Source organism: Globicephala melas, chromosome 1 (genome assembly GCF_963455315.2).
Source record: "Globicephala melas chromosome 1, mGloMel1.2, whole genome shotgun sequence".
NCBI classification, from domain to species: domain Eukaryota; kingdom Metazoa; phylum Chordata; class Mammalia; order Artiodactyla; family Delphinidae; genus Globicephala; species Globicephala melas.
This window is the reverse complement of record NC_083314.1, coordinates 152,382,025-152,409,624: the sequence shown is the minus strand read 5'-3', so window position 1 is coordinate 152,409,624 and position 27,600 is coordinate 152,382,025. Positions and strand designations below refer to the sequence as shown.

Sequence of the window (27,600 nt, the reverse complement as noted above, 5' to 3'; positions counted from 1 at the left end):
TCTGCTGACGGGGCAGGCGGAGAGCTGAGGACACGGGGCTGTTCACTGAGGTGTGCACTTGCTCCCTCCTTAGGTGGAGTTCGGAAGCCTTAGTCAGAACTGCGGCAGTGCTCCAGATTTAGCGCCCCAGAAGCAGAGGACCAAGCCACTGATTCCAGAAATGTGCTTCACCTCGACTGGGTGTAGCACGGACATCAACCTGTCCACCCCTTACCTAGAGGAGGACGGCACCAGCATCCTAGTGTCCTGCAAGAAGTGCAGCGTCCGGGTCCATGCCAGTGAGTGCCTCACTTCTTCTCTGCGTCCGGTCCCAGGGGCGGGGGCGTCTGACTGGAAGTCCTGCCGCCTCTTGGCCTCCCTGCGACCTCCCAGTGACCTCCCCAGCTCCCCAGTGCAGATGGCTTATGTGTCTGTTCTTGGAGTTCGGTGCTGATTGAGTCTGAGTTTCCTGTGACTCTGGGCTCCGTGCTTGTACTGTCTACCCTGGGCTGTCCCCTTGATTGTAGATACCAGGAGGGGATTAATCTCTGCTGCTCGCTAGGTGTTGGTAGCAGTGAATCTAGTTTCTGACTTTTTGAGACTGTGGGCCATACTGTATGGCTGACCCGTGGGGGCCTTGATGCTAGAATTCAGGGGTTTCTGTAAGATTTGGTTGTAGCTTTGGGAAGTAGTGTCTGGAAAAGAGTTGCAGGTCTACCTTCTGACTCTGGCCTCTGGGTTTAATTTGCTCACCTCGGTGTCCCTGTTAGGTTGCTACGGGGTGCCCCCTGCAAAGGCTTCTGAAGATTGGATGTGTTCTCGGTGTTCGGCCAATGCCCTGGAAGAGGTGAGTACTTCCATGCTGTTGCTGTCTCCCTGTGAGACAAGTTCGCTCACGATCGGACTGTTTCACGCGGACTCTATGTCCCAGGGGTCTGTGCAGTGCCTGGTGCACAGTGATGTCGGTGAGCATTGTCGGAGTAAATCCCCACGACAATGAGAGTGTTTGCTGCCCACCTGTGGCAGGGCACGATGGAGTCTGGAAGCTGTGTTTGCTTCATCGTGTCAGGACCAAGTAGAGGTTTTCCTGTGGATGGACCATAACCTCCTGTAAAGAATTGAGCTATCTGGTTGGAGCATCAAAATGGACTCAGATGGTTCATTTGGTAGCTTTCCCTTTATTCCTCCCCTCTCTCTGGAACCTGGCAGTACCCACATAGGAGGCAGTCAGAGCCCTGTAATGCCCCCAGCTTGAGCAGGGTATCACCCGTGACTTTGCTTACGGTTGTTGTTAACAGTACCAGCGAAGACGATTATGTTAAGTCAGGAGAATAATTGGCGCACTTCAGCCCCGAGTGGCCTCCCTGTCTTCCTGCAGGGGAGTCCTGTTTACAAGGTCTGTGCAGGCGAGGCCCCGCCTGCTGTGGGCTGCTTTCTCACGTGGAGGCTACCGTGGCCCGCAGGAAGTGGCGGGGAGAGCAGATGGGACGTTAATGACTCGGCGGTGACCACTCTTCCTCCCCGTCTTCTTGGCAGGACTGCTGCTTGTGCTCATTACGAGGAGGAGCCCTGCAGAGAGCCAATGATGACAGGTGAGTTCTCTGGGCTCTGAAGCCGAGTGCAGGCACGCCGCCAGGGCGGTGGCCGTCATCGGTATGACTGACGAGGACTTGAGAAGCACACTGTTTGGGGCCGAAATAGCATCTCCAAGACTAATTTTAAGGATGGGAAGCCGAGCAGTCCCAGAACTTTCCAACCCGAGCTTCCCCTCTGAGGCAGCCTTGTAAGTAACGTCCTCCTTTTGGAAGAGCTAAGATGGACTCACGAGGGTACGAAGACCCTGTGAAGATGATGCGAGGGCTTCGTGGAGGAAGTGAGGACAGTTACCTTGTTACAGCTGGGGCTGGTACAGAGGTGGCCACGGCTGTGAGCTAGTGAGCCCTTCCTGCAGGCGGACTCCCTGGCTGTTTGGAATGAGGGCAGCTGTCCTTAAGAAGGACAGTGGGACGTTGAGGAGGGCCCAGCCATGACTGCCCACTACTCAGTCGATTCTACAGAGGTTCTGGGTACTCAGCCCAGAGCTGGGCTTCTTGGCCGTCTGGCAGCTCGCTTTCACTGAGCTGAATTTTTGTGCTTGGTCATGCGTGGCTCAGTGGTTCAGAGGTAGAAGTAAGTGTAAGGTGAATGAGGTTTTCGTCCCGAAGACCGGCTGCTTAGGGGAGAGTACTCCCAGGTCGATGGGGAACCAGCAGTGAAGACCCTGCTTCCAGCTAAAATCCTGTGGGAACTTGAAGCACACATACCGCCCGGCATCCTGCCTCACAGGAATCCCCTTCATGCCGTTCCAGATAGCTGGCTGCTCTGCTTGCCGCATCCACTCCTCTAAAGGCACTTGCTGCCGTGACTTGAGGTCACTGTGTTCCTCAGAATTGCAAGATAGTGCTGTTAAAGTTCTTCCTTTTTTGCAATGGAAAGGGCTCTGCTTGCACCTCCCACCTTTACCTCATGACCCTTGGTCTGCCCTCCAGGGCCATGCAAAACAAATCTGTTCCCACTCACACACTGCAGGTGGCTTCCACGCAGCCACAACGCTGTCTGTTGTAGGTTTTCACGTGGCTTGATCCTGAGAGTTTTCACCGTCTTAGTTAATCTCATCTTGGTGCGTGTCAGTTTCCCCAAATGCCCAGAACTTACTTTAATAATTCTCTAAGGGTGTCCGTTGAACAGACCTCTCAGAGGAAGTGGGGCTAGGGCCAGACCTTAGCGAGTGAGTCTGAGGTGGAGGAAGGGAGAGGTCACTTCGGCCCCGGGAGAGGTCTGGCCAAAGGCCTGGATGGGGAGGGCTGGGATTACCGGTACATTGGGGCGCAGCTGGAGATATTTTGAGGAAGTGCCCAGGTCCTCTGGTAAAAGAGGTGTGTATGGGGCTCTCTAATTTATTCTCACTCCCTGGAACCTGCCACACGCAATTAGCTGTGGCTCTCTTCCTGTTGCAACAGGCGGTGAGTGAGTGTGTAAAAAGTGTGACCCTGCGCTGACCCGGGATGTTGTGGTGGGGACCTTCTTCTGCTTCCTCAGCGTGGAGACGCTTCTGGTCTTACCTCACTGGGTCCCAGGAACTTGCTGGGAAGTCCAGTGGTCACGCTGGGTAAGGGAGGAAACGCTATAGACAGGCCCATGTTAGAAGAGAAGGCCACAGGGCCTTGGAGCTGCAGGGGGACTGAGGTGGCCTTTGCCTTTTGACAGGTGGGTCCATGTCTCGTGTGCGGTGGCGATTCTGGAAGCGAGATTTGTCAACATTGCAGAAAGAAGTCCAGTGGATGTGAGCAAAATTCCCCTGCCCCGCTTCAAACTGGTAAGCGGAAAGAGATGGGCTTGTGACCCTGCATCCCTTCCCTGTTTCCGAGTCTCTGGACAGAGGGGAGCATAGCGTTTAGGAGGGCATCGCCTGGTTGGCCCAGTGGCCATCCTTTACCCCTCAGTTTCGGTCATGGTTTACGATTCTCCCCCTCTGGTTAAAACTACTTAGTGAGGATGCCTGTGACTGGATACGAGATTAACAGAGGGTGCGTGTACCCTCGTGTTTTGGGAAGGGGGTGGGCTCTTGCTCATAGGACTCTGCATTTGGGTGCGGGTACAGTAGAGGAGACCATCCTAGTTCCCAGAATCATTGGCCTGCTTCTCCTGTGTTGTAGAAATGTGTCTTCTGTAAGAAACGGAGGAAAAGAACTGCTGGCTGCTGTGTGCAGTGTTCTCATGGCCGTTGCCCAACTGCCTTCCACGTGAGCTGTGCTCAGGCTGCAGGAGTGATGATGCAGCCAGATGACTGGCCTTTTGTTGTCTTCATTACCTGCTTTCGGCACAAGATCCCTAATTTGGAGGTGAGGAGGGTGCCATTCTAGAGTCCTCTCGACGGTTTCCGGGATCATTTTCTCTGCAGGCTCTGCATTTATTGTGTCAGCAAGTATCTCCTCAAGCGCTGTGCTTCCTGGAGGCTGCTAATGAGTGTGGGATTAGGAGATGGCCCCTGTCCATTCTCTGCTTCCTGCTTTGTGCTTCCTAATCCAGTGGAACCAACTGCTTGGGGTTGATTCCTTGTTTGCCTCTCCTCCTGGATAAACTCCTTGAGGGTCCATGTCTTGTTAATCTGGGTGTCCCTATGCTTAACACAGAGTCAGGGACATCGCAGAAGCTCTGTAAGTGTTGTGAACTGATGGGAAGAAGAGTTAACCATTAACCCCCATACAGGAGTGATTTTTGCACTTCTCTGAACGGTGAAGCTTAAATGGGTCTTAAACAATAAGTAGGAATTGTGAGCAGGAGTGCAGTCAAGTCTTCAGAAACAGAATGAGCGAGTCTCAGGAGAAGGAACGTGTGAGACTGGCTCTGGGAACGTGGCAGGGGATGGTACTGGAAAGGCAGGCAGTGCCAGAGGATTAAGGCCCTGGGCTGCCACACTTAGGGGTTTGATGTCTCTTCCACTAGGTAAGGGGAACTTTTCCAATATTATGATTTTGAGCTATATGTTTTTTTAACAGTTACTGTGGTGGTGGTTTGCAGAAAAGATTGAAGGAATAAGAATTTGAGGCCGGGAGACCAGTTAGCCTAGGCGAGAAGTGAGGTCTGAAATGGGAACACAGAGGGAGAGCTTTAGGGTCACAGCCAACGCTGGGATCCTACAGTGGGTAGAACTGACGGGGTTTGTGGGCTGCCATGGGGAGCGGATGAAGAAAGAGGAAGGGATGAGGGAGTGTGAATTCAAGATGACTCAGGCCACTCCCTTAAAGGTGGAAGGGATGCTAATATGGTATTAACTGGGATCGGGAACTGAGATGAGGCAGAGCTGTTTTGCAGAGGAAAGTGGGGGAGATAAAAATGAGGGAAAGACCTGTAGACTTTGAGGTCGCTGGAACATTCTGATAGAGGTACCAGGAGGCAGCTAGATTAGCTGGATTAAGATTTGGATATTATCAGCCTTTAACAGCATAATTAAACCTAATTCCCGTTAGAAACTGGACTCTGGAGATTCCTAGTATAAGGAGCAGATGGTAGAGCTGGAAGCAGCGAAAGCAGCTGAGAAGCAGAGAGACGTGGAGAGAAGGAGAGCCCTGCAGCCAGCAGAGGCTGAGGAGGGCCACGTGCTGTCGGGAAGACAGGGCTGCTGGCGTGGTCACTGTGCACCCCAAACCGGGGGTTCCATGCGTAGTCAGGTCAGAAGCCAGAGTGCCATCAGTGAATTACAGTCCAGTGGAGGAGACGCCGATGAAGGCTTGTCAACGGTGTGGTGAAACCAATCATAAAAGGAAGGACACAGTAGAGCACCAGCCCAGAGGACAAGCTGTCCTCCACCATGGAAAGGGCCTCGTTGGCTGACTGGATTCCCCTTTTTCATTAAAGATGTTCTATTGAGCACAGGAGGTGGGCAGAGGTGGGTTAGGAGCTTAGGAAGAGGGAAAAATAGTCGATACGGGAATGAGGAATAAAAGCTTGAGGTACCGTTGAGTCCTGGCTGTGGTAAGGAGATAGGAGCTTTGTGTCGGAACAGGGTAGTGATGTGGTGGTGGTCATTAGCCCCCCATGCCCTCACATTGGCAGCTGTAGATGGCTGGTGCTATGAGGAAACGGGTACTGTTGAGTATTTCTTTCACTGATTCATTCTTCACATACTTACTGGGCATCTGCTACATGTCAGGCACAGTTTTAGGTGCTCGGAACATGCTGGTGAACAAGACAACAGTGCCTGCCCTCCTGCTTCATTTAGTGTAGTTGAAAGACACGTAGAAACAAGTAAATGTACAGTGTATCAAACGGGGAGAAGTGCCGGCATAAGAGTAAAGCTGGATACAGGAATGGAGGAGGAGAGGTAGTAAGGTTGTCCATAAGTGGACACTTGGATGTGAGGGAGCCAATGTGCAGATAACTGAGGAAGAGCCTTTCAGGTAGAGGGAACGGAGGCACAAAGACCCTGAGGTGGGAACACTCTTGGCACGCATGCTCAGAGGACAGAAGGGAGGCCAGCATGGCTGGAGCACAGAGCTTGGGCAGCTTGGGGAGGGGCGGTTGGACACAAGACCACCAGATGCTCTGTGATTACGTTTGCATCAAGGACAAGTTCAGAATGAGAAGAAGGGTAATGTGAGGGCCCCAGAGATGGCAGAGCTGCGGAGCTGTGTGTAGTGTGCAGCTGAGGACATCCAGGGAACCTCAGTCTTTGTGCCCTGGCCCTGAGGGTAGAGCTGGTGCTAAGATCTGTGTGGAGCATTGTGTGGGGACCCTGGGCCTCAGATCACCTGTTGAGCGTCCACTTTGGTGTATGTCTAAACTATGTGAATTAGTAGGTGCTGTTTGGTCAGCTCCTCGAAGCAGTAGGGAAGTCACAAGAGTCTGTTTTGGGAGCTTGTGGTGAGACAGGATGGTAAAGGACCAGTTGTGGACTGGGAATGAGGGAGGAGCTATATTTATGGGGAAAATATGACACTAGGTTCTTCCGTGTCCTGGCTGGGGTGTGGACATCTGGAAAGACCTGTTTGAGCTCCCATCTCCTGCTCCTTTTTACTTCTCCTGTCTCACGCTTATCTTTCCCTGGTAAAGAAGAGCCCCCTGATCTTGGTCCCCGTTCGCTAGGCCTGTCAGCTCAGTGTGGCCATAACCCAAGCCTCTGTTTCTTCCAGCGTGCCAAGGGGGCCTTGCAGAGCATCACTGCGGGCCAGAAGGTCATTAGCAAGCACAAGAATGGGCGCTTCTACCAGTGTGAGGTGGTAAGGCTCACCACGGAGACCTTCTATGAAGTCAACTTTGACGACGGCTCCTTCAGCGACAATCTCTATCCCGAGGACATAGTGGTAATGTCTGCAAGGAGCTTCATGGGCATTTTGGGGTGGGGGAGTTTCTTGGTCTGACTGGCAGACTGGCTGTGGGCCTGCCTGCCTTTTCTATCCAGGCCCATGGTCCCATCATTCGGCCCCCAAACAGAAAGAAGTGTTTGTACTGGTCTTTCTGTACAAAGAACATCGTGTGCCGCTAGGGTACCCTGCTTCCTCTAGAAGCTTGTAGGAACTGGCGTTTTTTGCAGTTCTTTGAAACATACTTGTATTTTAGTCTAAACTACCCTTTGAAGGTGTTCTGGTGCAGTGGAAGAAGAGCCCAGGCTTTGGAATCAGACCAGTGTGCCAGTACCAGCTTCACTGCTTAGTAGCTGTGTGATTTGGGGAGAATTAGCCAATTATCTCTTTTCTGCCATGCCCTCTTAGTAGATTTATGGAATTTGCTTTTGGTTCTTTACAGTTGATGCCTTTGGGGGCTGAATAGAAACTGCTTGGAGATATCCCTGGCCTGCTTGTGTTATCAATACCTGAGACACTGGGGGCCCTGCCTGGACTCAATCCTAGGTTTCCTGGCTCTGGACTCAGCACTCAGTTCAGGTTTCCCCTGTCCATCGTTCGTCCGTCCGTCCGTCCTCATCCCCACCCACTACCCCCACCCCCACCCCCACCTTTTCATGTTAGACCGAGCACCAGCCTAGTGGAATGAAGCCACTTCTTCCTTAAACAACAGGTGTTTCCCACATCTCTACCACGTTAGCAACTTAGTTGCTAAAAGCACATTCATTAGTTGTGAGGCAGACTTCCATGTAGTGAAGATGGTATCAGTAGTGTCTGTGGCAGTAGACTAGCTATGCTTTATTAAGCTCTTCCAGTTTGCCAGACGCTAGGCTAAGTACTTTACTCGGGTATCTCGGTCACTTCTCATACCAACTCTGAGAAGTAGGTGGTATCTCTAACTTAGAGAACACTGATCTCAGGACTCTTCTAGAAGTTACTGAGGACCCCAAAAGAGCTTGTATTTTTGTGGGTTATGTCTATCAATATTTGCTCATTAGAAATGAAAACTGAGGTGAATTGATTTGAAATAATCCATTTTTTAAAACGGAAAATTATTTTAAGTAAAACAAAAAATATTAGAAAAGTGCCACTCTTCTACAATTGTGCAAACCTTTTTTACATCACATCTTCAGTTCGTTGCAGTATATTGTTTTGGTTAAAGTATGTGAAGAAAACTCGGTCTCACACAGATATGCGACTGAAAAAGTGAGGAGTAAACTTTAAGTAGCCTTTCAGATGACTGTGGTTATTGTACTTTGATACTACACCAGACCTCAGCGAGTGGTGGTTTCTTAAAAGGTAGCTGCAGTGTAGACTCTGAAGGCAGCTTGGTGAACGTACCCTCTTACATTAACATTCTTTGTTTTCTGTCTTACACTGAGAGTGGCTCTTTCACTCATGCGTGATTTTGTGCCATCATCCATATTGGTGCAATGGGCTATGTAGATCTTCCAGATGTTGTTAAATTTCATTAGACAATTCCAAAAAAATCATTTTCATCTGTAGCACTAAGCTCAGAAAAATCTTTAAATTTTAGGGAGCTTCAAGCTCATGGTGGTGACACAACTTTTCTGAAATTGTAATTTGTGCTTGAAAGCTTAGGTTTTATCATTGGCAGTATACTGTCAGCCCATTTTCCTCGAAGTGACAGGCTCACTTCATTCATTTTCAAGAAGATGTCTGCCATTACCCAAGTCTGAATAACCACAGTTTGTCTGTCAGTCATTTTTTTCAAATAAAGCTGGTGTTTCATGGAAAAAGCAGTTACTTCTTACAACTCAAACAGTTACAGCATGCTTTTCCTCAAGACAACCATCATGCTTCAGCGTGTAGCAGAAGTGTCTTTTGAGTACTTAACACATGTACTCAAAGATTGAGGTTTCACACAAAAATTTTTTTCTGCTTCATCAAGGGACGTTGTTATATGAAACCAGGTTTTTTCCTTTTGCTCCTAAATCATGCGTACACAGTGGTTAAGAACGCAGTAACAAGTAGTAGAGCTTAGGGCCATTGCGTCAATTTGTGCTGAAGCACCAGCAGTTGCACCCGTGTTAGGTGTTACACCATCACTGGAAATGTCTGCGCAGCAAAAGAGGCTAATGTTTTAATATTATTGTGAAAACCATCGTGCTCTCACGAACCCCCGCTCAGGAACCCCCGCTAAGGTCTGCAGACCATACTTGGAGAACTGCTATTATAGTAAAACTTAATATCTGAGAACTTAAGGGATTTATCAAAGATCACATATTTGGCTGGTTAAAACTTCCACTTCAGATTCTTTTGGGGGCAGTACTTTCTACTTAGTTGTTGAACTCATACACGATATAGTTACTGAGTACCTGTCAGTAATGAGTTGGCAATACAGTATAGAGCCATTTCTATTCAGTAAGTGAATTGGCGTGTAGGACCTTCCATACTCTTGTCATGTAGTGGAATTGATAAGAGCAGTTGGAATATCACAGCATTTTAGACTCTCTGCTCTGCTTCCGCTCCGATGTGTACTTTTTTGGGCCATGTCCGCAAGGACCTGCTCCCAGGTCTACCCATCAGACCTTTTATTCAGCTGCCATGACCATGTTCATACACTGACCTCCCGCTATATACCAAGCCCTCTGCTGCGAATGCAGCAAGGACTCCACCCATCCTTAGGGTTCCCCTGTCTGCAGGGAGTAAAAGTCCTAAAGTTTTTTGCCAGGTCCCATGGTAGGTGGTCTTTTATTACCTTGCCTTCAAAAAAAAGGTTAAGAACCCTTTTCTTTCCTTTTTTTAAAAACTTTGTTTTTATTTATTTATTTATTTTTGGCTGTTTTGGGTCTTTGTTGCTGCACGTGGGCTTTCTCTAGTTGCGGCAAGCGGGGGCTACTCTTCGTTGTGGTGCACGGGCTTCTCATTGCAGTGGCTTTTCTTGTTGCGGAGCACGGACTCTAGGCACTTGGGCTTCAGTAGTTGTGGCACGCAAGCTCAGTAGTTGTGGCTCACGGGCTCTAGAGCGCAGGCTCAGTAGTTGTGGCGCATGGGCTTAGTTGCTCCGCGGCATGTGGGATCTTCCCGGACCAGGGCTCGAACCTGTGTCCCCTGCATTGGCAGGCGGATTCTTGACCATTGCGCGCCACCAGGGAAATCCTAAGAACCCTTTTCTTAAATAGTTGAATAAAGTTTGAGTATTTCTTCCTGGCAGAGCCCTGTCCCCCTGTCCCTTAGAGAGACAGTTGAAGGAACGTGAGACGGACTCTTGATCATGGCACATGTCCTTTACATTTATTAAGTTTATTATGGCTGCTTTTTCCTGTCACTTAGAAGCAGCAGCAGCCAGCAGAGATAACGGGGTGGACTTGGACTTAGCAGGTCTCTCAGGTGGACCTTCCTTTCACCCTTCTTCCTTAATGTTCCCTCAGAGTCAGGACTGTCTCCAGTTGGGTCCTCCTGCTGAAGGGGAAGTAGTCCAAGTGAGATGGACAGACGGCCAAGTCTATGGAGCCAAGTTTGTGGCCTCTCACCCCATCCAGATGTACCAGGTAACCAAAGGCTTTTGTTGGGGATGGGTGAGGGGACCTGATTAATTCAGTGTTTCCTCTTGAGCAAGAGGAAGTCTTTGCTCTTGGGAGAGCTAAGGCAGTGGTCCCCAACCTTTTTGGCACCAGGGACACCGGTTTCGTGGAAGACAGTTTTCCATGGATGGGGGTGGGCGTGGTTCAGGCGGTAACGCGAGCGGTGGGGAACGGTGGGGAGTGGCTGATGAAGCTTTGCTTGCTCGCCCACCGCTCACCTCCTGCTGTGCGGCCCGGTTCCTAACAGGCCGTGGACTGGCACCAGTCTGCGGCCCGGGGGTTGGGGACCGCTGAGCCAAGGGATCAGTGACAACCTTTTTCAGAGCTAGGGGCTGCCCTGTGTGCAGTCTGCCAGGTATGGCTTCAAACATGGCAGGCCTTACTTCAGTGTTCTAAACCCTTCCTGTGACTGCAGGAAATTGCCACTGTGCGTGATGGACCAGGGAGAGAGTCAGGGATATCTTAGCTAAAGGCCTTTGTTTCCTTGGTAGGTGGAGTTTGAGGATGGCTCACAGCTTGTGGTTAAGAGAGATGACGTGTACACGCTGGATGAAGAGCTTCCCAAGAGAGTCAAGTCTAGACTGGTGAGTGTGTACTTTCTGTGTGCCCTTGGTTCCCATCTGGGAGGGAGGGAACACAGCAAGGATGTGTCCCTTGGTTTTTCTTCGGGGTGGTTGGCCATAAAGTGCTCACTTGATTTGCCTATTCTTCTGTAGTCAGTAGCCTCAGACATGCGCTTCAATGAGATTTTCACGGAGAAAGAGGTTAAGCAGGAAAAGAAACGGCAACGAGTTATCAACTCAAGATACCGGGAAGATTACATTGAGCCTGCACTATACCGGGCCATCATGGAGTAGGTGCTTCCAGCGGCCAGGAGAGTCCCAGCTGCCAAGGCGAAAGCACTCTGGGGTTCCACAGCCAGCAGACACTTGGAACTCTGAAGTCTCTAAAAGTGAACTGTAAAATGAAAAGGAATGAAATAACCGACCCCATCATCTTCTCACCCCACCCTCATCGCATTCCACTGTAATGAAACAATAAGCCGTACTTGGACATGTGGCAGCAGCCGCTGATCTCCCAGCTGATGGGCTGAGCACTGGAACGCTGTGGCTGCATGGGCCCCAGTCTGTAATGGGGTCGACTGTGCTGGCTGGGCTGCTTGCCCTGTTCCTGGCCTTGGACTTAGCTTCCTAACGATCACCTGCACCAACTAGGCAGAGGTGCTGGTGCTTGCCCCCTCCCCCTTTTTGTATTTATGTGTGTGTGTGTGTGTGTGTGGTGTGTGTGTGTGTGTGGTGTGTGTGTGTGTGTGTGCGTATGTGCGTGTGCACGCGTGTGTGTGCGTATGTATGTTTGGTCTGGACCAGCTTCTGCCAGCCCCTGGCCTTTACTTTCTTCCTTGCCTATGCAGGGCAACAAAAATGTGAAATTCTGCCCTCAGCTGAACTGAGTAAGGGCCCCTGGGGGTTGGCTGCAGATGGCTGTGGCATCCGTTTGTCTCTGGAACTGCCTCAAGAGAGTGCTGGCAAAGCTGCAGCGATGAGATGCTAAGGAGTTAACGCCACCTCTTTGCCTTCTCTTGAAGGAGAAGATAGGGGTAACCTGGGTGTGTGCCCATATCACTCTAGGCACAGAGCCCCTGTGGACAGTATTAAAGGGTGTGGGTGGGGAATACTCTGAAGGGGGATCTAATGATGGAAGCAGGCAGAGCCTGGCGGATGAGTCTGTCAACAGAAAATTGCAATCATGCAGGGGCTGGGAGGGTTAAGATGAACTGGGGCCGCTGGAGGCCAGGGGGTGGGTTTAGATATGCCCCCTGGTCTGGGGGTGGGAGGGAGCTGATTTGGGAGCGGGGTGGGACTGGAGGGCAACACTGAAGGGGTTAAACAGGTTTTTGCTCCTTATGAATTTGTTTGCCTGGGCCCAGGGTTGGAGGGATTCACACTTATACCGTATGTATACAAGAATCAGATTTTAATACTTCCCCTTTTTTTGTTACGTATGAACGCTATAAACCAAATTATTTTGAAAACCGGTGCATCACCTTGTCCTTAGCAATAAAACGTGTTGAGCAGAGGATTGGCTGTGTCTGCCCCAAGGAGCCTGAGTGGCCCAGGGTCAGGCCGGGAGTGTATCTAGAGTCATAGGCTCTGGAGCAGGGCCATGCATTTTAAGAAGACTCAGTAAGGCAGGATCTAGGAAGCCCTCCTAAAGAGATGGGCTCCTTGTCAAGTTCTGGTCCTGTGGCTCTGTATGGTGGGACCTGGGAAGTAGACGCACCTCTGGCCGTGAGTACCTCCTTTTGCTTCTCTGGCCCTAGAGATGGGAAGGAAGAGGTGATAGATGAAGGACCAGACCACTTCCACAACTTGTAAAACTGAGTTTGATCTCTCTCATCTCGACCCCACTTGTTAACTTCATCGAGCAGGTTTAAGTTTATGCCAGTGTCCGTTCCATAAAAATTGTAGAACCACCTTGAAAGAAGGCAGTACATTTTAGGTGCTTGAAAAGCAAGGGATTGACAACCCCTGCCCCCCACCCCGTGCGCGCTTCCCTTAGGTCCTGAAGCTGTTCTGAGTTGCCTGTAGTTGGTGAGACGCTTCCCCGGAGGAAGACCCGGTCCCTTGGACCCCCATTGGGTTCCTGAGGTCCAGGTGGACAAGGTTAGAGCAGCAGCAGCAGCAGGGGTGGGAGGGGCAGTGAATTGGGCACAGCAGAGCTGTTCAGCTGGTCTTGGACAGCCAGGCACTAGGTCCTATTTCTTGGCCCCTGCCAGGTGCGGGAGAATCTTGGGTCAGCTTAGCAACTCAATGCTTCTTTGTGTCCTGGGGCTTGGGAGGTGGCTGCCACCTCTGGTGTCTGATTGTGGGGGAAGGGAGGAGCAGCAGGTCTCAAAGATACCTACTTTTCTATGCCAGTTCCCTCCTGGGGCCAAGAAAGGGAGGTTGAATTTTTTGTCCAGCACCCAAGGATTCCCAGGTGAGCGTGGACAGAGCCAGGCCTTAATGGATTGGCAAGCCCTGGGAGCACACGTCTTTGGAGGGAAGAAACACTTCCCCAGACTTGGCAGGGTCCCAGACCTCCCTACATTTCACTGACCCTACCATCCCCAGCCCTGCTGAAGGACAGGCAGGGTAGTCCCTTCTGTAACCCCAGCAGAGTTCTTGCTCAACAGCTGACTATTTTTCTAGAAACTTTCACGTTTTGTTTTGGTCAAATGTAATAACCTCCTGGGAAACTGAAGTTTAAAGAGGTGATGAGAGTCTCAAGTCCCACGGAACAGGCCCTCTTGCCTGCAGTCAGGCCCAGGCCTCAGCGGACTGACTGACTCCAGGGAAGCGTGCACCAGCCTGTCTTAGGCAGGCTCCCCTCAGAAGCCTTTTGGCCAGGGCAAACTGCCCTCCTTTGGTGAGGCAGCGTCTTTGGGTGGGCAACCAAGGATCACAGCCGGACAGTTCCTCCTCTCTTCCGTAACTCCCCTCGGGGGAATTACGTTTTAAATTGTGCCCCAGTAGGGTGGGAGAAAAGCTGGGACCTCCGGAACTGAAAAGGGTAGACGAGATGGGGCGGAATGGTCCTGTGCCCGGAATAAAAAGAGGCTCTAAAGTAGTAATAAGGGCAGCCAGCGACCGCTGTCCACCCAACTCCACAGGATTGAGCAGGGTCGCCCAGCCCGTGGAGGTCCACAGCCTTGTGTCTCAGCCTGTTTCCAGGCGGATGCCTGCGTCCCTCAGTGTGGAATGACCGTGTACCCCCGTCTCTCGCACGGCCGAGGAAACAGGCTCTCGAGGGGTCATCTCGGCGGACAGCGAGCCCTGCGGCCGTCAGAGGTCTGCATCCCAGACGCGCGCCCTGCGGGGCGTGAAGCCGGGGGAAGATTCCTCAAGGCGGCGGATAGGCTCCGGGGAGCCGAGGGGTGGGCGTCGGCGCGGAACCAGCAGGCCAGGCCCGCTGGACCCACGCCCTGAACCGCCAACAGCCCGAGTCCCGGCGGGCGCGCGAGGCGAACGGGCCGGAAAACTCGGGGGTCCAGTGTCTAGCGGGCCGCTTCGGGCTTGCGTCCGCTCTCTGCCTGCAGTGCAGCCCCGCATTGGTCAGCCCGGCGCCCCGCCCGGCTCCCGCGCGCCGATTGGCCGCGGATGCCCAACCCCCGGTGAGGGCGCTGAGGCGGAGAGTGGGATTGGTGGTCCCGTCGTCCACGGGTCGGGATCGCGGTCGCGCGCTCCGCCCGCCGCTGCGTCCCCACTATGGCGGCGCCCAGGCGGCCCACCGCGACTTGGGCGCCCGCTGGGGTTCCCCGCGGCTGTCGCCGCCGCATTCGCCGTCGCCCCCGCCTTCCCAGCAGCGTCGGGCCGGGCGCCGCCTACCCCCTGCCTCCCTCTCCGCTGCGGTAAGGGCCGGTCCTGCGCGCGTCGGGGCGGGCAGTCACCACGGCTAACGGGCGCCGCCGCCCCTCCCCTCCCCCGCAGCTCGCGGTCCCCGGGTTGGTGGGGTGCGGAGCCCGCGCGCGCTGGTGCTGGGGAAGGAGGGGTCGGGCGCGGCCCAGCCGTCTCCGAATAACGAAGTCCGGCTCGGACTGGGGGCTCGGGCCGGGAGTCCGGTCCCTGGGAGACCTCGCCTGGGTAGGGGCTGCCAGGCCTCGGGGGAGAGGACGGCTGAACCCGGGCCGAGCAGTCTGAGGTCACCTGCGCGCGAGACCCCGCAGCGCTGCGCACCTTGGCGCAGAGGAAGGACCTGGTCAGGCGGGCCTTCGCTATGGGAAGAGGGAGGAAAAGTGGAAAACCTGAGTGGGAATCAGCAGCGTACGGGTAGCGGTTGTCATTGCTTATTGCTCTACCAGCCGCCAGATGTTCCGGGCACTGAGGTCAATTTTACTGACAAAGTACGCCTCTTGCTTCCTTTTCTCTGGCATTTCTCCCCATTGTTTGCCCTGTGATTTTGTTTGCAGGAGGAAATGTCTTAGTGATGAGAGCAGGTTTGATTAGGATAGTCTGCCACGAACATTTTGAATTCCTCTTTGCAACAGTGCTCGTTTTTATGATTCCTTAATAGACCTCACTTATGTTTGTGTTTCCCGCACATAGGAGGAAGGAGAGAAACGTGTGAACTGACTCAGTGCAATTAATTGAGAGAGGGACCAATGAAGGCAGCTGTTATTTTGTTAAAAACAAAAAACAAAACAAAAAAACAACAAAAACTTACAAACTTTTCTGTGGATACACGTTGAATTAACTATACTGTAGCTAGTTGAACAGGAAGGTAGAAAAAAGCACTTATTGGGTTCATGAAAATAAATAGACCGCATGGAAAATTAGGTTATTTCTAAGTCAGAATCACCTTGGAGTGATGATCATTTAACTGTTGGGTATACTGTTGGGTCAACAGGGTTAAAAGGAAGCTGTCACAAAAATTTATGACCGAAATGGTATTTTCAAATAATCTCTTAAGGCAATAGCAGCTCCTAAGATTAAAGATTCTTAACTCAAGGATATTTTGAAGTATTAAGTGATGAATCTCCCTATTTCACATGTCTAAATGTCTAATCAGAGCTTAATAAAAGTAAATTATTAATGAGAAAAAAAGATGTGCATATTCTTAGAGACTAAGTGACTTTGATCATCAATAAAGTGTCTATCAAGTACATATTGTATGCAAGGCAGTGCAACTGTGGGGACCTCACGACCTGTATTGTATGAGACTTGTTCTCATGGGCCTATGAGATGGTTGTGGGGATAAAGGGCACACAAGAAAATGATCACTAACAAAATGGTCTCTAGAATTCTAAGATAGTAGGTCTATGAAAATTCTGGAAAAGGAGAAATCCATGTGTTTGAAGAAGGTTTCACAGGAGAGCTGAGGCTTGAGTTGAGCCATGAATGGGTAGGCCTGGGTGGTGAAGAGGAAGGAGAAGTGAGGAAATGAGAAAGTGAGGATGGGAAAGGTGGCAGGGGAGAACCCAAAACTCTCATGGGTAGTTCCAGGGGGTTCTTATTAGAAAAAGTGGGAGATGAGGTTATACAAAAAAGGCAGGTTGATGGCATCAAATCAGGAAGTAACTTTGTCCTGGGTGGAGCAAAGGGTAAACAAGTAGTAGTACTTCAGATGAAACTGGAGCTAGCTATTAGAAAAATAGACAGTAGCACTTTATGTGCCCTTGTCACTTTTCTGAGTAACCTTAGCTATTTAGAATAATGGTCCTCTCAGCTACCCAGGATCTGCACCTCAAGAATCATTCTTGCCTTTCTTTTTTTTCCGCCTTGTATTAAGTTGGTTGCCAGGTCTTGTTGCTGCTACCTCCACACTATGTCTAGCTTCTTTCTGTTCCTACTGTCATCACACTGATTTGGGGCCATTGATCCCATTCCCTCGAATTACTGCAGAAACCCCCTAGCTTTCCCCCCCACCCCTTCCATCTATCCTGTGTACTGTCATCACTTGCAGGTATCTCAATTCCCCAGGCTAGACTTTTATTTATTTATTTTGGCTGAGTTGGGTCTTTGTTGCTATGTGCGGGCTGCACACGGGCTTTCTCTAGTTGCGGTGAGCGGGGTCTACTCTTCGTTTTGGTGCACGGGCTTCTCATTGCGGTGGCTTCTCACTGCAGAGCACGGGCTCTAGGCGCACGGGCTTCGGTAGTTGTGTCTCGCGGGCTCTAGAGCACATGCTCAGTAGTTGTGGCGCACGGGCTTAGTTGCTCTGCAGCATGTGGGATCTTCCCGAACCAGGGCTCGAACCCGTGTCCCCTGCACTGGCAGGCAGATTCTTAACCACTGCGCCACCAGGGAAGCCCCAGCCTAGACTTTTAATGGCTTCCTACCATCTGTTGAATTAAGCACAGACCAGCCTAGCCTGGGCAGTATGGGTAAACTCATTTCTTGCCATTCCCTTAGATTTTATTATATTTTCCAAGTTTGTGGAACTATTTGCTCTTTGTTGCTGTCGTGCTCTGTTGCTTTTTCTATCCTAAATGACCCCCTTGAATCTCTAATTGTTGGTTCTCACCCATGTTTCAGGGCCATTTGATTGGAACTCTCTTTGTGAAGCTTTTCTGTACTTTTCTCCCTATCTAGATGGGACTTGTTTCTCCTTCAAACCATTATAACACTAGAGTCTGCCTTTTGCCCCAATTGCCAACATAAGACTGCAGCTTTTTCAAGCCATGGGCCATCTTCTTCATTATCTAGCACAGTGTTTTGTACATAGGAGGTACTTGGCAAATATATTTTATATTGAACATAGCTTTGAACCAGGATAGATGCAAAGAAAATTCTTTGTGCAAACAAAATGTCCATCATAAAATCTGTAAATGAAGTTACTTACGTGAGATAATTTGTTACTGAGAGAGCTGGTGTATTGGTCTGGATAGCTTGGATTAGGCTTCATTAACAAAAACCCTTAAGACTTCAGTGGCTTAACAGAACAAAAGTTGACCTCTCATTCATGCCACATGTCCAGCATGACTGCACAGGTAACTCTCCTCCTCTCAGTCACTCAGGGACCCATGCTGTTGGAAACTCCATCTTAATATGGTGTTTCCATGATCATTTTGATCGAGTGGAAGATGGTGATCAAGGGACACTGGACTTTCAAGTTTCCATCCTGAAGTGGCACCTGTCACTTCCATTTCCATATCATTGGCTAAAGCAAGTCATATGGCCATGCCTAACTTTAAAGAAGGGCAAGGAATTGCTGTCTTAGCATGTGCCTGGAAAGCAAACAGCCAGAAGTAACTGTTGGACAGCAGTAATGCCTGCTACATCTTCTTTGAGTATCACGGCCCATGGAAGATTAGAGGTAGCGAAATCAGATGAGCTACTAGAGAGAAACACATTGACAGTAGCAAGAAATAATAGCTCTAACTAGGCGTGGAATGAGGGTGGATTGGAAGTCAGAAATCCATTACAAGCACTGTAATGCTTGTAATGTAACAGGCCGAGGCTGTTGATACGAGGGCAGTCAGTGATTTTCCAGTCATAGCACAGTCATTCCTGAGGGCATCACTATTTTACAGCACCCTCAGTGATGAACACAGAAATAGTCCTGAGGCATCCACAGAAAGTTCAGTTATATTCAGGATACACAATTTAAAAAGCAAGGAAGTGTGTACTAACTCAAGGTACATTTTCACTTGAATGGTTAAGAAGGATCCTAGTTCAACCTTACTGGTTTAATTGGGTTTAATTGAGGCTATAAAACTTTGGCGCTTGGGGAGGAGGTTTCGCTTTTAACAAAGAAAGTGAAACCTGGGTTGAAATCTTGCTCCTGCCATCGATTATCTAACATTGAGCAAGTGTCTGATTCTGAAGTCCAAGTTGCATCATCAGTGAAACGCGTAGGGTGGTTATGAGTTCACTTTATGTAAAGTGCTTTGCCCAGTTCCTAGTTCAAGGTAAGGACTCATGATTATGATGATCAACGTCAGCAGCAGCAGCAGCAGCAGGATTTGAAGAAACTTTGAGAAATCAGGTAAGGAAATCTCAGGATTTCCCCAGATTTTCCTACCTTTTTCCACTTCCTTGGCATCCTGTCACACCTTTCTTTCTTTTTTTTTTTTTTTTTTGCGGTACGCGGGCCTCTCACTGTTGTGGCCTCTCCCGTTGCAGAGCACAGGCTCCGGACGCGCAGGCTCGGCAGCCATGGCCCACGGGCCCAGCCGCTCTGCGGCATGTGGGATCTTCCCGGACCGGGGTACGAACCCGTGTCCCCTGCATCGGCAGGCGGACTCTCAACCACTGTGCCACCAGGGAAGCCCACACCTTTCTTATTTTCACATTTATTCTATTTTATTTTGCTTGGTTGTATATGTGTCTGTGTCTTCTACTGTACTAGGCCCTCTAGTCACCCCATAAGTAGCTATTGAGCATGAACTGTCTGCTAACCTCTGTGCTAGGTTATGGCATTACAAAAACAAAAGGCATATCCCGGGCCTCAAAGAGCCTTTAGTCTGGTAGGACCAGAAACCAGTGAACCTGTAGTTAGAATACATTGTAACGGGCTATGTTTGAGGGTCCTGTGGGATCTCCTAAAAAGAGAATCTGATGCCACACAGGGAATATAAATAATGGTTTTCCAGAGAAGCTCACACCTACCTAAGTCTTGGATCACTAGTTAGTAGCTGGGTAGATGTGGGTTTAAAAGGCTTTTCAGGCAGGAAACAATGTGTAATGGCCTAGAAACACACGAGAGTGTGGCTGCATTCTGAAGATGCTTGAAAGGCAGGAGAATAGGGTATGTTTGGGGAGTGTGTGGAGGCTGCAGAAGTTAGACTGAAGCTTGTGAGTTCAGGAGTTTATTGTGATGAGGAGGAGGAGCCACTGAAGGGTTTGAAGGTAGGAAATGACTTTATCAGCTTTGCCTTTTAGGAAGATCAGTGTGTGTGGAGGCAGCAGAGGAGTGAATGTCCTGTTTCTCTGACATGGGAGGTTCTGAGGTTTGCAACCGTAGTGCCATGTCTGCTACAGTGTCATAAAATATTATGGATGAAGAGAGCTTAGAATGAGTGAGGCTGGAGGGAAGGTTACCATTTAGGCTACTGCAGTAATAGTAAGAGTGTGTCCATGTCCTGCCTGGGGATAGAGGAGAGTCAGCAGACCAAGATTGCCATCATGGCTTCACCAGTTTCTAAGGTGTGGCCTTGGGCAGGCTTTAGAACCTCTTGTGTACTCTCGGTTTTCAAATTGGTAAAATGCGGATAAAAATACCTACCTTGCAAGGTTCTGAGAATTTGAGCAAATAGTTGTAAAAAGCCTGCTCCTGTACTATTAAATACATAAGGGACCTCTTATCATAAAAATAATAGTTTTAAGATTTTAAAAAATTAATTAAGTAAGTAAGTAATTTTTGGCTGTGTCGGGTCTTAGTTGCAGCATGCCGGGATCTTTTGCTGTGACGTGCGGGCTCCAGAGTGCGTGGGCTCTGTAGTTGTGGTACACGGGCTCGGGCTTAGTTGCTCCACGGCATGTGGGATGTTAGTTCCCCGACCAGGGATCGAACCCATGTCCCCTGCATTGGAAGGTGGATTTTTCACTGGACCACCAGGGAAGTCCCAGTTTTAAGATTCTTAATGCTTAGTATATTCCCTGGTTCACAGTAGGTGATCGTTAGCCTAAAATCATCTGCCAGCACTGTGGTTTTATTTATACATCTTTTTTTTTTTTTTTTTTTTTTTGCGGTACGCGGGCCTCTCACTGTTGTGGCCTCTCCCGTTGCGGAGCACAGGCTCCGGACGCGCAGGCTCAGCGGCCATGGCTCACAGGCCCAGTCGCTCCGCGGCATGTGGGATCTTCCCGGACCAGGGCTCGAACCCGTGTCCCCTGCATTGGCAGGCGGATTCTTAACCACTGCGCCACAGTGATGGTGGTCTGGGTGGGTTGGGCATGAGAGAATTATCCTGAGATCAAGAAGGGAAGAGTTGGTTGATATGAATATCATACCAATTTAAACATTCTTTAAATGCCAACAAATTATATATGGTCATTCAGCCGTTCCCAGCCCTCACCCAGAAGTGACACATGCACGTGTGCATACACTCTTGTCGCTGATGTTTTAATGTGCTCACTGCTTGGGCTGCTAAAATGTATGTGCTTCTTCAGCGTGTCATCATCGTTGTTGACTGTGTCCCCCTGAAATTCTGCTCCTCCTCAGTCTTCTTCTGAAATGTTTGTAAAGATGATAATGGGGGTTTAATCCCAATTTGTTCCCCTTTAGGTTCTGCCTGGTCATCCTGGTTGACAGGAGTTCGTTCCCTGTGAACTTCTGCACAACTTGTATTATTCTGATTAAATGTTATCTACTGCCTTGTCTTATTATTTGTCTATATGTCAGTAAATTCCCCTTTTCCTTGATGTTAGTTTTCTTTACAAAATAATGGAAAGATGGCATGTTTATGTGTTTTTGACATGACTTAAAACCCACAGAAACCTTGTGTTTGAAATATGTTAAACAGGTTAGAATATTCTGTTCCTAAGTTTTCAAAGTATATGGCAGTGATTTTCAGAGTTTTTGATCTCAGGACCCCTTTATAAGTTATAAAAATTATTGAAACCCCAAAGAACTTTCATTTTATGGGTTTTGTCTATTGATATTTAATGTATTAAAAGTTACTGAGAAAATTTTAAGTCACAAGAATACACAAGCACGCATTCCATTAGCTGTGAAGACAGTGATATAGTCACATGTCATCATGTGTTACATAGCCTCTGGAAAACTGTGCTGGACCCTTGGTGAGAGAAAGAGAGTGAACAGGGCAAATAATGTCTGAGAATTACGTGAAAACAGTTTTAAACTCGTGGATCTGAAACTGTGCACCTCAGATTGGGATTGAACCCATGTGCCAGGACTCAAACCCAGCCTAAACCCAGATTGGGATTTGAACTCATGTGGCTGGGACTCGAACCCGGCCAAAAGCCACAGTCTTCCAACTGAGATCACACACTGGTTTCAGGACTTAATGAAACTCAGGTTCTTGATGTCTCATCGCAGAAAGAATTCAGTGAGAGACAAAGTGATAGGTAAGAAGTGGGTTTATTTAGAGGGAAACACTCCGCAGACACAGTGTGGGCCATTTCAGAAGGTGAGAAGGGCACCAGGGTATGGGGTTGTCAGTTTTTATAGGGGTGGGTAATTTCATAGGCTAATGAGTGGGAGGAGTATTCCAGCTATTTCAGGAAGGGGAAGGGATTTCCAGGAATTGGGCCACCGCCTACTTTTTAATCCTTGTGGTCTGTCTTGGAACTGTCATGGTGCTTGTGGGTGTGTCATTTAGCTTGCTGATATGTTACAGTGAGCGAATACTGAGACTCAAGGTCTAGTGGAAGTCGACTTGTCCCGCCATCTTGGACCCATTTGGTTCTAATCAGTTTATGTCATGTTCTAGAGCTATGTCATTCTTTCAAAGGTTGTGCCCTATCCCCTTCCCTCCTGTTTCAGATCCACTGAAAGTGTCTTGGGGACTGTCTGGGGTCCTTGGACCACAGTTTGAGAACTGCTGGCATGTAGATATGAGAGTTTTTATAAATGACACTTTTACATCTTTTTGGCAACAAAATAACATAAGGATGGAAACACTGCCAAACATCTGTTGTCAAAATGCACTCAACGTATTTTCTTTAAAAACAAACAAACAAACGAACAAAACTAGTCTCTAGCTTTTGTTAAGCCATGTTCTTCACCTTGAAAGGGCAGATGTGTGTATTTTGGAAAATCTTCTAGGTGCCATACTATTAACAGACATTTGCCATCCCAGAAAAGTTTAGCAAACTTGGAACACCAGTATGTTTGTAAAAGAAGAATATACAGCTGCTCTTTAAGTTCTGGAAGTCTTATACATGCTTGGCCAGATGATAACCAGAGAACTTCTTTGAGGCACAAGAGTTTCATGGTTACTCACCATCTCATTGTCAAGTTTAGTTATGATCCTATTTATTTAAAATATGATCCAATTTTTATGAAATTAACCACATTGATGTCACTTAATGCATAAACTGCACTGCATCACGAAGCAAATGGTAATTACGTAATGGTACCATTACCCCCCAGGCTCTGGAACTTTCACACTTCTTGAGGATTCTTTCTGAACCTCATGTGCCCCAAGATGTCTGACACAGGGATTGTTTGAGGAGGCCAGTGTCCACTGAAATTAAATATCAGAAAAGTTTATAAACAGGAGTTCTGGTATTTTCTTTTGTTACCTTGGTGAATCTTTGTGTGCCTTTGAGATGTCTATTCTCTCTGACAGTGATGGCCTGGGCTGTTACAACAGCCTCTTCTTGCTCTTGCTTGGCCTTTTCCAGGCTGTCCTCTGTATTGCTACTCAAGTGATCTTTCTAAAATACAGATAGGACTATATCATTTCTCTGCTTACTCCCTTCACTGGTTCTCCATTGCCAGTGGGATAAATTTCAGACCCCTTAGCATGGCATCTAAAGCCTCTCTACCTTTTTACTGCTTCAGCTTCTTCACTGAAGCTTTTCTGAAACCTCACAGACAGTCATAAATTTCCAGCACCTCATAATGTCTGTACCTGTTTAACTACATGCATCACCCTGTTCTCGAGGGCAGCTACCACACTGTGTTCCTACTGCTATACTCAGGTGCGTAGTAATGGCTTCTGCCTGGACTGATAAGATGGCATAGCTTCCATCGTGGTTCCAGCGTAGTTATTCTGCAATATTATATTTTTTTCCTTGCCCTTTTTAAAAAAAGATATGAGCAGATAAACAATGTGGAACTACTACATAGGCCTAAGACATCTGAAGTCTCAGAGACATAATAGCAATGAAAGGGAACATTTATCTTGTATTTTCTAATGATGTATTTTACACATACAAGAACAGAATAATACGATGATACTCATCACCAAATCTTAATATGCCATATTACGTCAGTTTTTTTTTTGTTTTTTTTTTTAAGAAACAGAACATTACAGTCCCAGGAAAAGCCTCATGTATTTTTCCCTGGTCTCCTCCGTCCTTCACCAGAGAAAACACTATCTTGAATTTAAAGTTTTAAACTTCCCATGCATGTTTTTATGCTCTTGTGGTTTTGCTACATGCTGTGTGTCTATATGCCATGCATAGCAGGGGCCAGCAAACAGGCCGGCAGGTTTTATTGGAACACAGCCATGCCCATGTTTAAGTATTGTTCTTGACTGCTTTTGTGCTGCAACCTTCTGTTTCCAGTTTTCTGGACATGCTGCCGTCTCCCAGCCACCTTCAACACCAGTCCCCACCATTTCATCTCAGCTGGCCCAAAGCAAGATCATCTTTTCAAATATTCCAGTTGCATTTTCTCAAGACTGATTGGAGTCAGCTTTTCCAAATAAAGAATTATGTCTAGAAGCTTGTCCTCTGAACACACCGTTAAAACAAATAATCAGAAACCCAATAAAACCAAACATTAACAGCTCTTACTCAGAAAGGCTTTTTTTTTGTTTGTTTGTAAAAACAGAAATGAACTAAAACATGCAAAACTGAAAGTTCTGTTTCCTTGAATTTTTACCCCTCTCCCCTAGGCTTTTTTCTCAGCTACTAATAAAGGGAACATCTGACCAGGGACAAAATCCTTGCAGTTTTACTCTTCCGCCTTCCATTTTTAAAACCTTAGTGTAGATATCTAATTTGTACTCAGAAAGTCACTGACTGCCCATGTTACACAAGTCTAGGTCCAATGACTTTCAGCAGGTAGAGTTTAATGTAAGGACTATTAACTTTAACAGTGAATTGGAGTAACGAGATTAGCTAGTAAGTAGTAAAGAAATAAGCACTTGGAAAGATGCTCAACATGATTAGCCATCAGGGGAATGCAAATCAAAACCACAATGAGGGGCTTCCCTGGTGGTGCAGTGGTTGAGAGTCCGCCTGCCGATGCAGGGGACACGGGTTCGTGCCCCGGTCCGGGAAGATCCCACATGCCACGGAGCGGCTGAGCCCATGAGCCATGGCCACTGAGCCTGCGCGTCCGGAGCCTGTGCTCCGCAACGGGAGAGGCCACGACAGTGAGAGGCCCACGTACTGCAAAAAAAAAAAAACAACCACAATGAGATACCACTTCCTACCCACCCACTAGGCTGGCTATAATCAAAAAGACAGGTAATGAGTGTTGGCACAGGTGTGGAGAAATCAGAGCTCTCATACACTGGTGGGAAAACAGTGGCATTTCCTCAAGTAGTTAAACATAGAGTTACCATGTGACCTGGGTATATTTCACTCCTACATATATACCCAAGAGAAATTAGAACTTATGTCCCTATAAAAATTTGTACATGAATATGCATTGTAGCATTATTCAGCCAAAAGGTGGAAACAGCCCACATGTCCATCAACTGACAAATGGATAAATAAAAGATGGTCCATATAATGGAATGTTATTTGGCAATAAAAAGAAATGAAGTACTGATGTGCACAAACCTTAAAAACATTGTGCTAAGTGAAAGAAGCCTGTCACAAAGGACCACATACTGTTTGATTCCATTTATATGAGATATCTATAAACATTTGCCTATTCTATGGAACAAAGGAGTTTAGTAGTTGCTCAGGGCTGGAGGTTTGTAGGGGATGACAGCTAAGGGGTGTGGGGAATCATTTCGGGGTAATAGAAATGTTCTAAAATTGATTGTGGTCATGTTTGCACAACGCTGAAAATACTAAAAGCCATCAAAAGGTATATTTTGAATGGGTGAGTTGTATAGTATGCGAATGATATCTCAATAACGCTGTCAAAAAGCAGTAAAGAGAACTCTAGAGAATATAGAAACAGATCCGAGGAGCAGCCGCCACCTCAGGGATGAGCTAGAGAGCTCGACAAAGAGCTCCCCAACCTGCCTCACACCCACCACAGGCCGAGATTCAGACTTTGGTGTGGTGGACATGACAATGGCTCACTGGATTGCAGATGAGCCACTGTGATGCTGCATGGTGGAGCTTGCCAGAAATCTGCCGTCTTGGGTACTGGGGAAAGCTGTTTACAGAGAGACGTCCCACCAGAGGCACTCTGCTGCAAAACTGCCCAAGAGAAGTGCTGCGGGAAGCTGTTGGCCGCTGCTCACTGCTGGCTGCTGTCCACTGGAAAAGTCCTGTGTGCTGCAGGAGCCTACCTAGAGGAACACACTGGAACACACTAGAACCCAGAAGCCATGGCTTTCCAGCACCGTCTAGTGACAAAGCTTGACATCCTGTCAACTAGCAAAAGGAAAATATTTAAAGGGCCCAGATCCATTTTCACAGAGCAAGCAAAAAGGTTGAATTTGGAGCTAAGAGGCAATAAGTCTGTAATCCACACAGCGGGTAATCGGAACCTCGGCATACCCTTAGCTTTTTAATTCCCTTTGCAGATCTTCAGGTTATCCTTGCCACCTTGGCTATTGGGGCTCAGAGAAGCTGGGACTCTGTATTTTGGGGCCAACTTGCCCTCAGCCCAGTTCTCTCTGATTATCCATTTTTGCATATCTTTTTTTTTGTTCTGTATCCTTGGTTCTCTTTTTCAGACACCAGTCATACCTATGCTGGATCTCCTATGACAACTATTGTATTTTTGTTTTTGTTTTTTGTTTGGGTTTGTTTTGGTAAATCCTTTTAAACCTTTTATTCTTTTTCATTTTATCTTCCTCATTTTTTTTTTTTTTTTTTTTGCGTAAGCGGTCCTATCACTGTTGTGGCCACTCCCGTTGTGGAGCACAGGCTCCGGACGCACAGGCTCAGCGGCCATGGCTCACGGGCCCAGCCGCTCCGCGGCACGTGGGATCTTCCCGGACCGCGGCATGAACCCGTGTCCCCTGCATCGGCAGGTGGACTCAACCACTGCGCCACCAGGGAAGCCCTTTATCTTCCTCACATTTTATCCACCAGGGCCTTCATGACTCTTATTGTGTTTTCGGTAGTTCTTAATTGTTCTCTTTCATCGAGGCTTTTGTTTTTGTGGTGGTGTTATTTTTCTTTCTTCACTTTTCCTGAGTGTTAAATTTACTTTAAAAATGTTGTTTCACTATTTTTTCCCTGAGGCTCTCACTTTAATCTTGGCTCTTAGTTACCGCTTGTTTTTTAGAGCCTTTTGGGAGTGGCGGAGGGGCTGGTAGAACCTTTGCTAATGATCTGTATCCATCCTGTGACAAAGTTTTTTCTGTTGTGTGCTCTTCCTTTACCACACTTCCCTTTGACCCTCCCCCTTCCCTTCTTCCACTTTTGTTTAGATTCTTCACTGGTTACGTTTCATTTTTGTTCTGTTGTACCATATAACTTCTTCAAATGAAAAAAATTATATGACTGAAGTCAGATCATTTGGATTTAAATCCTCAGTCTGCCACTTACTAGCTCTATGATCTTAGATAAGATAATTTTACCTCTCTGTGCCTCAGTTTATCCTCTATATAATGAGAATGATAACCTTGTAGGATTGTTGAGAAGATTCAGTGAATTAAATCATATAAAACTTTTAGAACTGTGGCTAGTCTGCAGTAAGTACTATGTGAATATTAGCAATATTGATTATTTTATCCCCTGCATTGACTTGCAATTAGAAAATACACAATTCTTCTGCGTAGAATAATGTAATATATTGCATGTTAATTAACTACTTAAATCTGCTTAGTCATGCATAAAGTCTGAAAAGGAAATGTACATTCAGCAAAACCATTTAAAAAAATTGATCTTTTCAGTAACTTGTTCAGGAAGCTGGGTAATAAATAGTACGTAATAGTT

At 48.0% G+C, this 27,600-nt stretch overlaps 2 protein-coding genes across 8 annotated transcripts in view; both read left to right on the top strand.

The window, feature by feature from the left end:
- Positions 1-12,440, top strand: part of KDM4A (lysine demethylase 4A) — a 42,729-nt gene extending 30,289 nt beyond the window's left edge. For all 3 annotated transcript variants that reach the window (XM_030866362.2, XM_030866384.2, XM_030866347.3), the window contains 9 exons: positions 74-278; positions 750-826; positions 1,516-1,571; positions 3,226-3,334; positions 3,675-3,860; positions 6,651-6,821; positions 10,256-10,375; positions 10,900-10,992; positions 11,125-12,440. In XM_030866362.2, the coding sequence (XP_030722222.1) occupies positions 74-278; positions 750-826; positions 1,516-1,571; positions 3,226-3,334; positions 3,675-3,860; positions 6,651-6,821; positions 10,256-10,375; positions 10,900-10,992; positions 11,125-11,265 (1,158 nt within the window). In that variant the 3' untranslated portion in view covers positions 11,266-12,440. The remainder of the gene's footprint in view (positions 1-73; positions 279-749; positions 827-1,515; positions 1,572-3,225; positions 3,335-3,674; positions 3,861-6,650; positions 6,822-10,255; positions 10,376-10,899; positions 10,993-11,124) is intronic.
- A 2,219-nt stretch (positions 12,441-14,659) lies between these two features.
- The window catches only part of ST3GAL3 (ST3 beta-galactoside alpha-2,3-sialyltransferase 3), a 238,146-nt gene continuing 225,205 nt past the window's right edge, over positions 14,660-27,600 (top strand). For all 5 annotated transcript variants that reach the window (XM_030866440.3, XM_030866431.3, XM_060306440.2 and 2 more), the window contains exon 1: positions 14,660-14,798. The gene's annotated coding sequence lies outside the window, so the exon portion shown is untranslated. The remainder of the gene's footprint in view (positions 14,799-27,600) is intronic.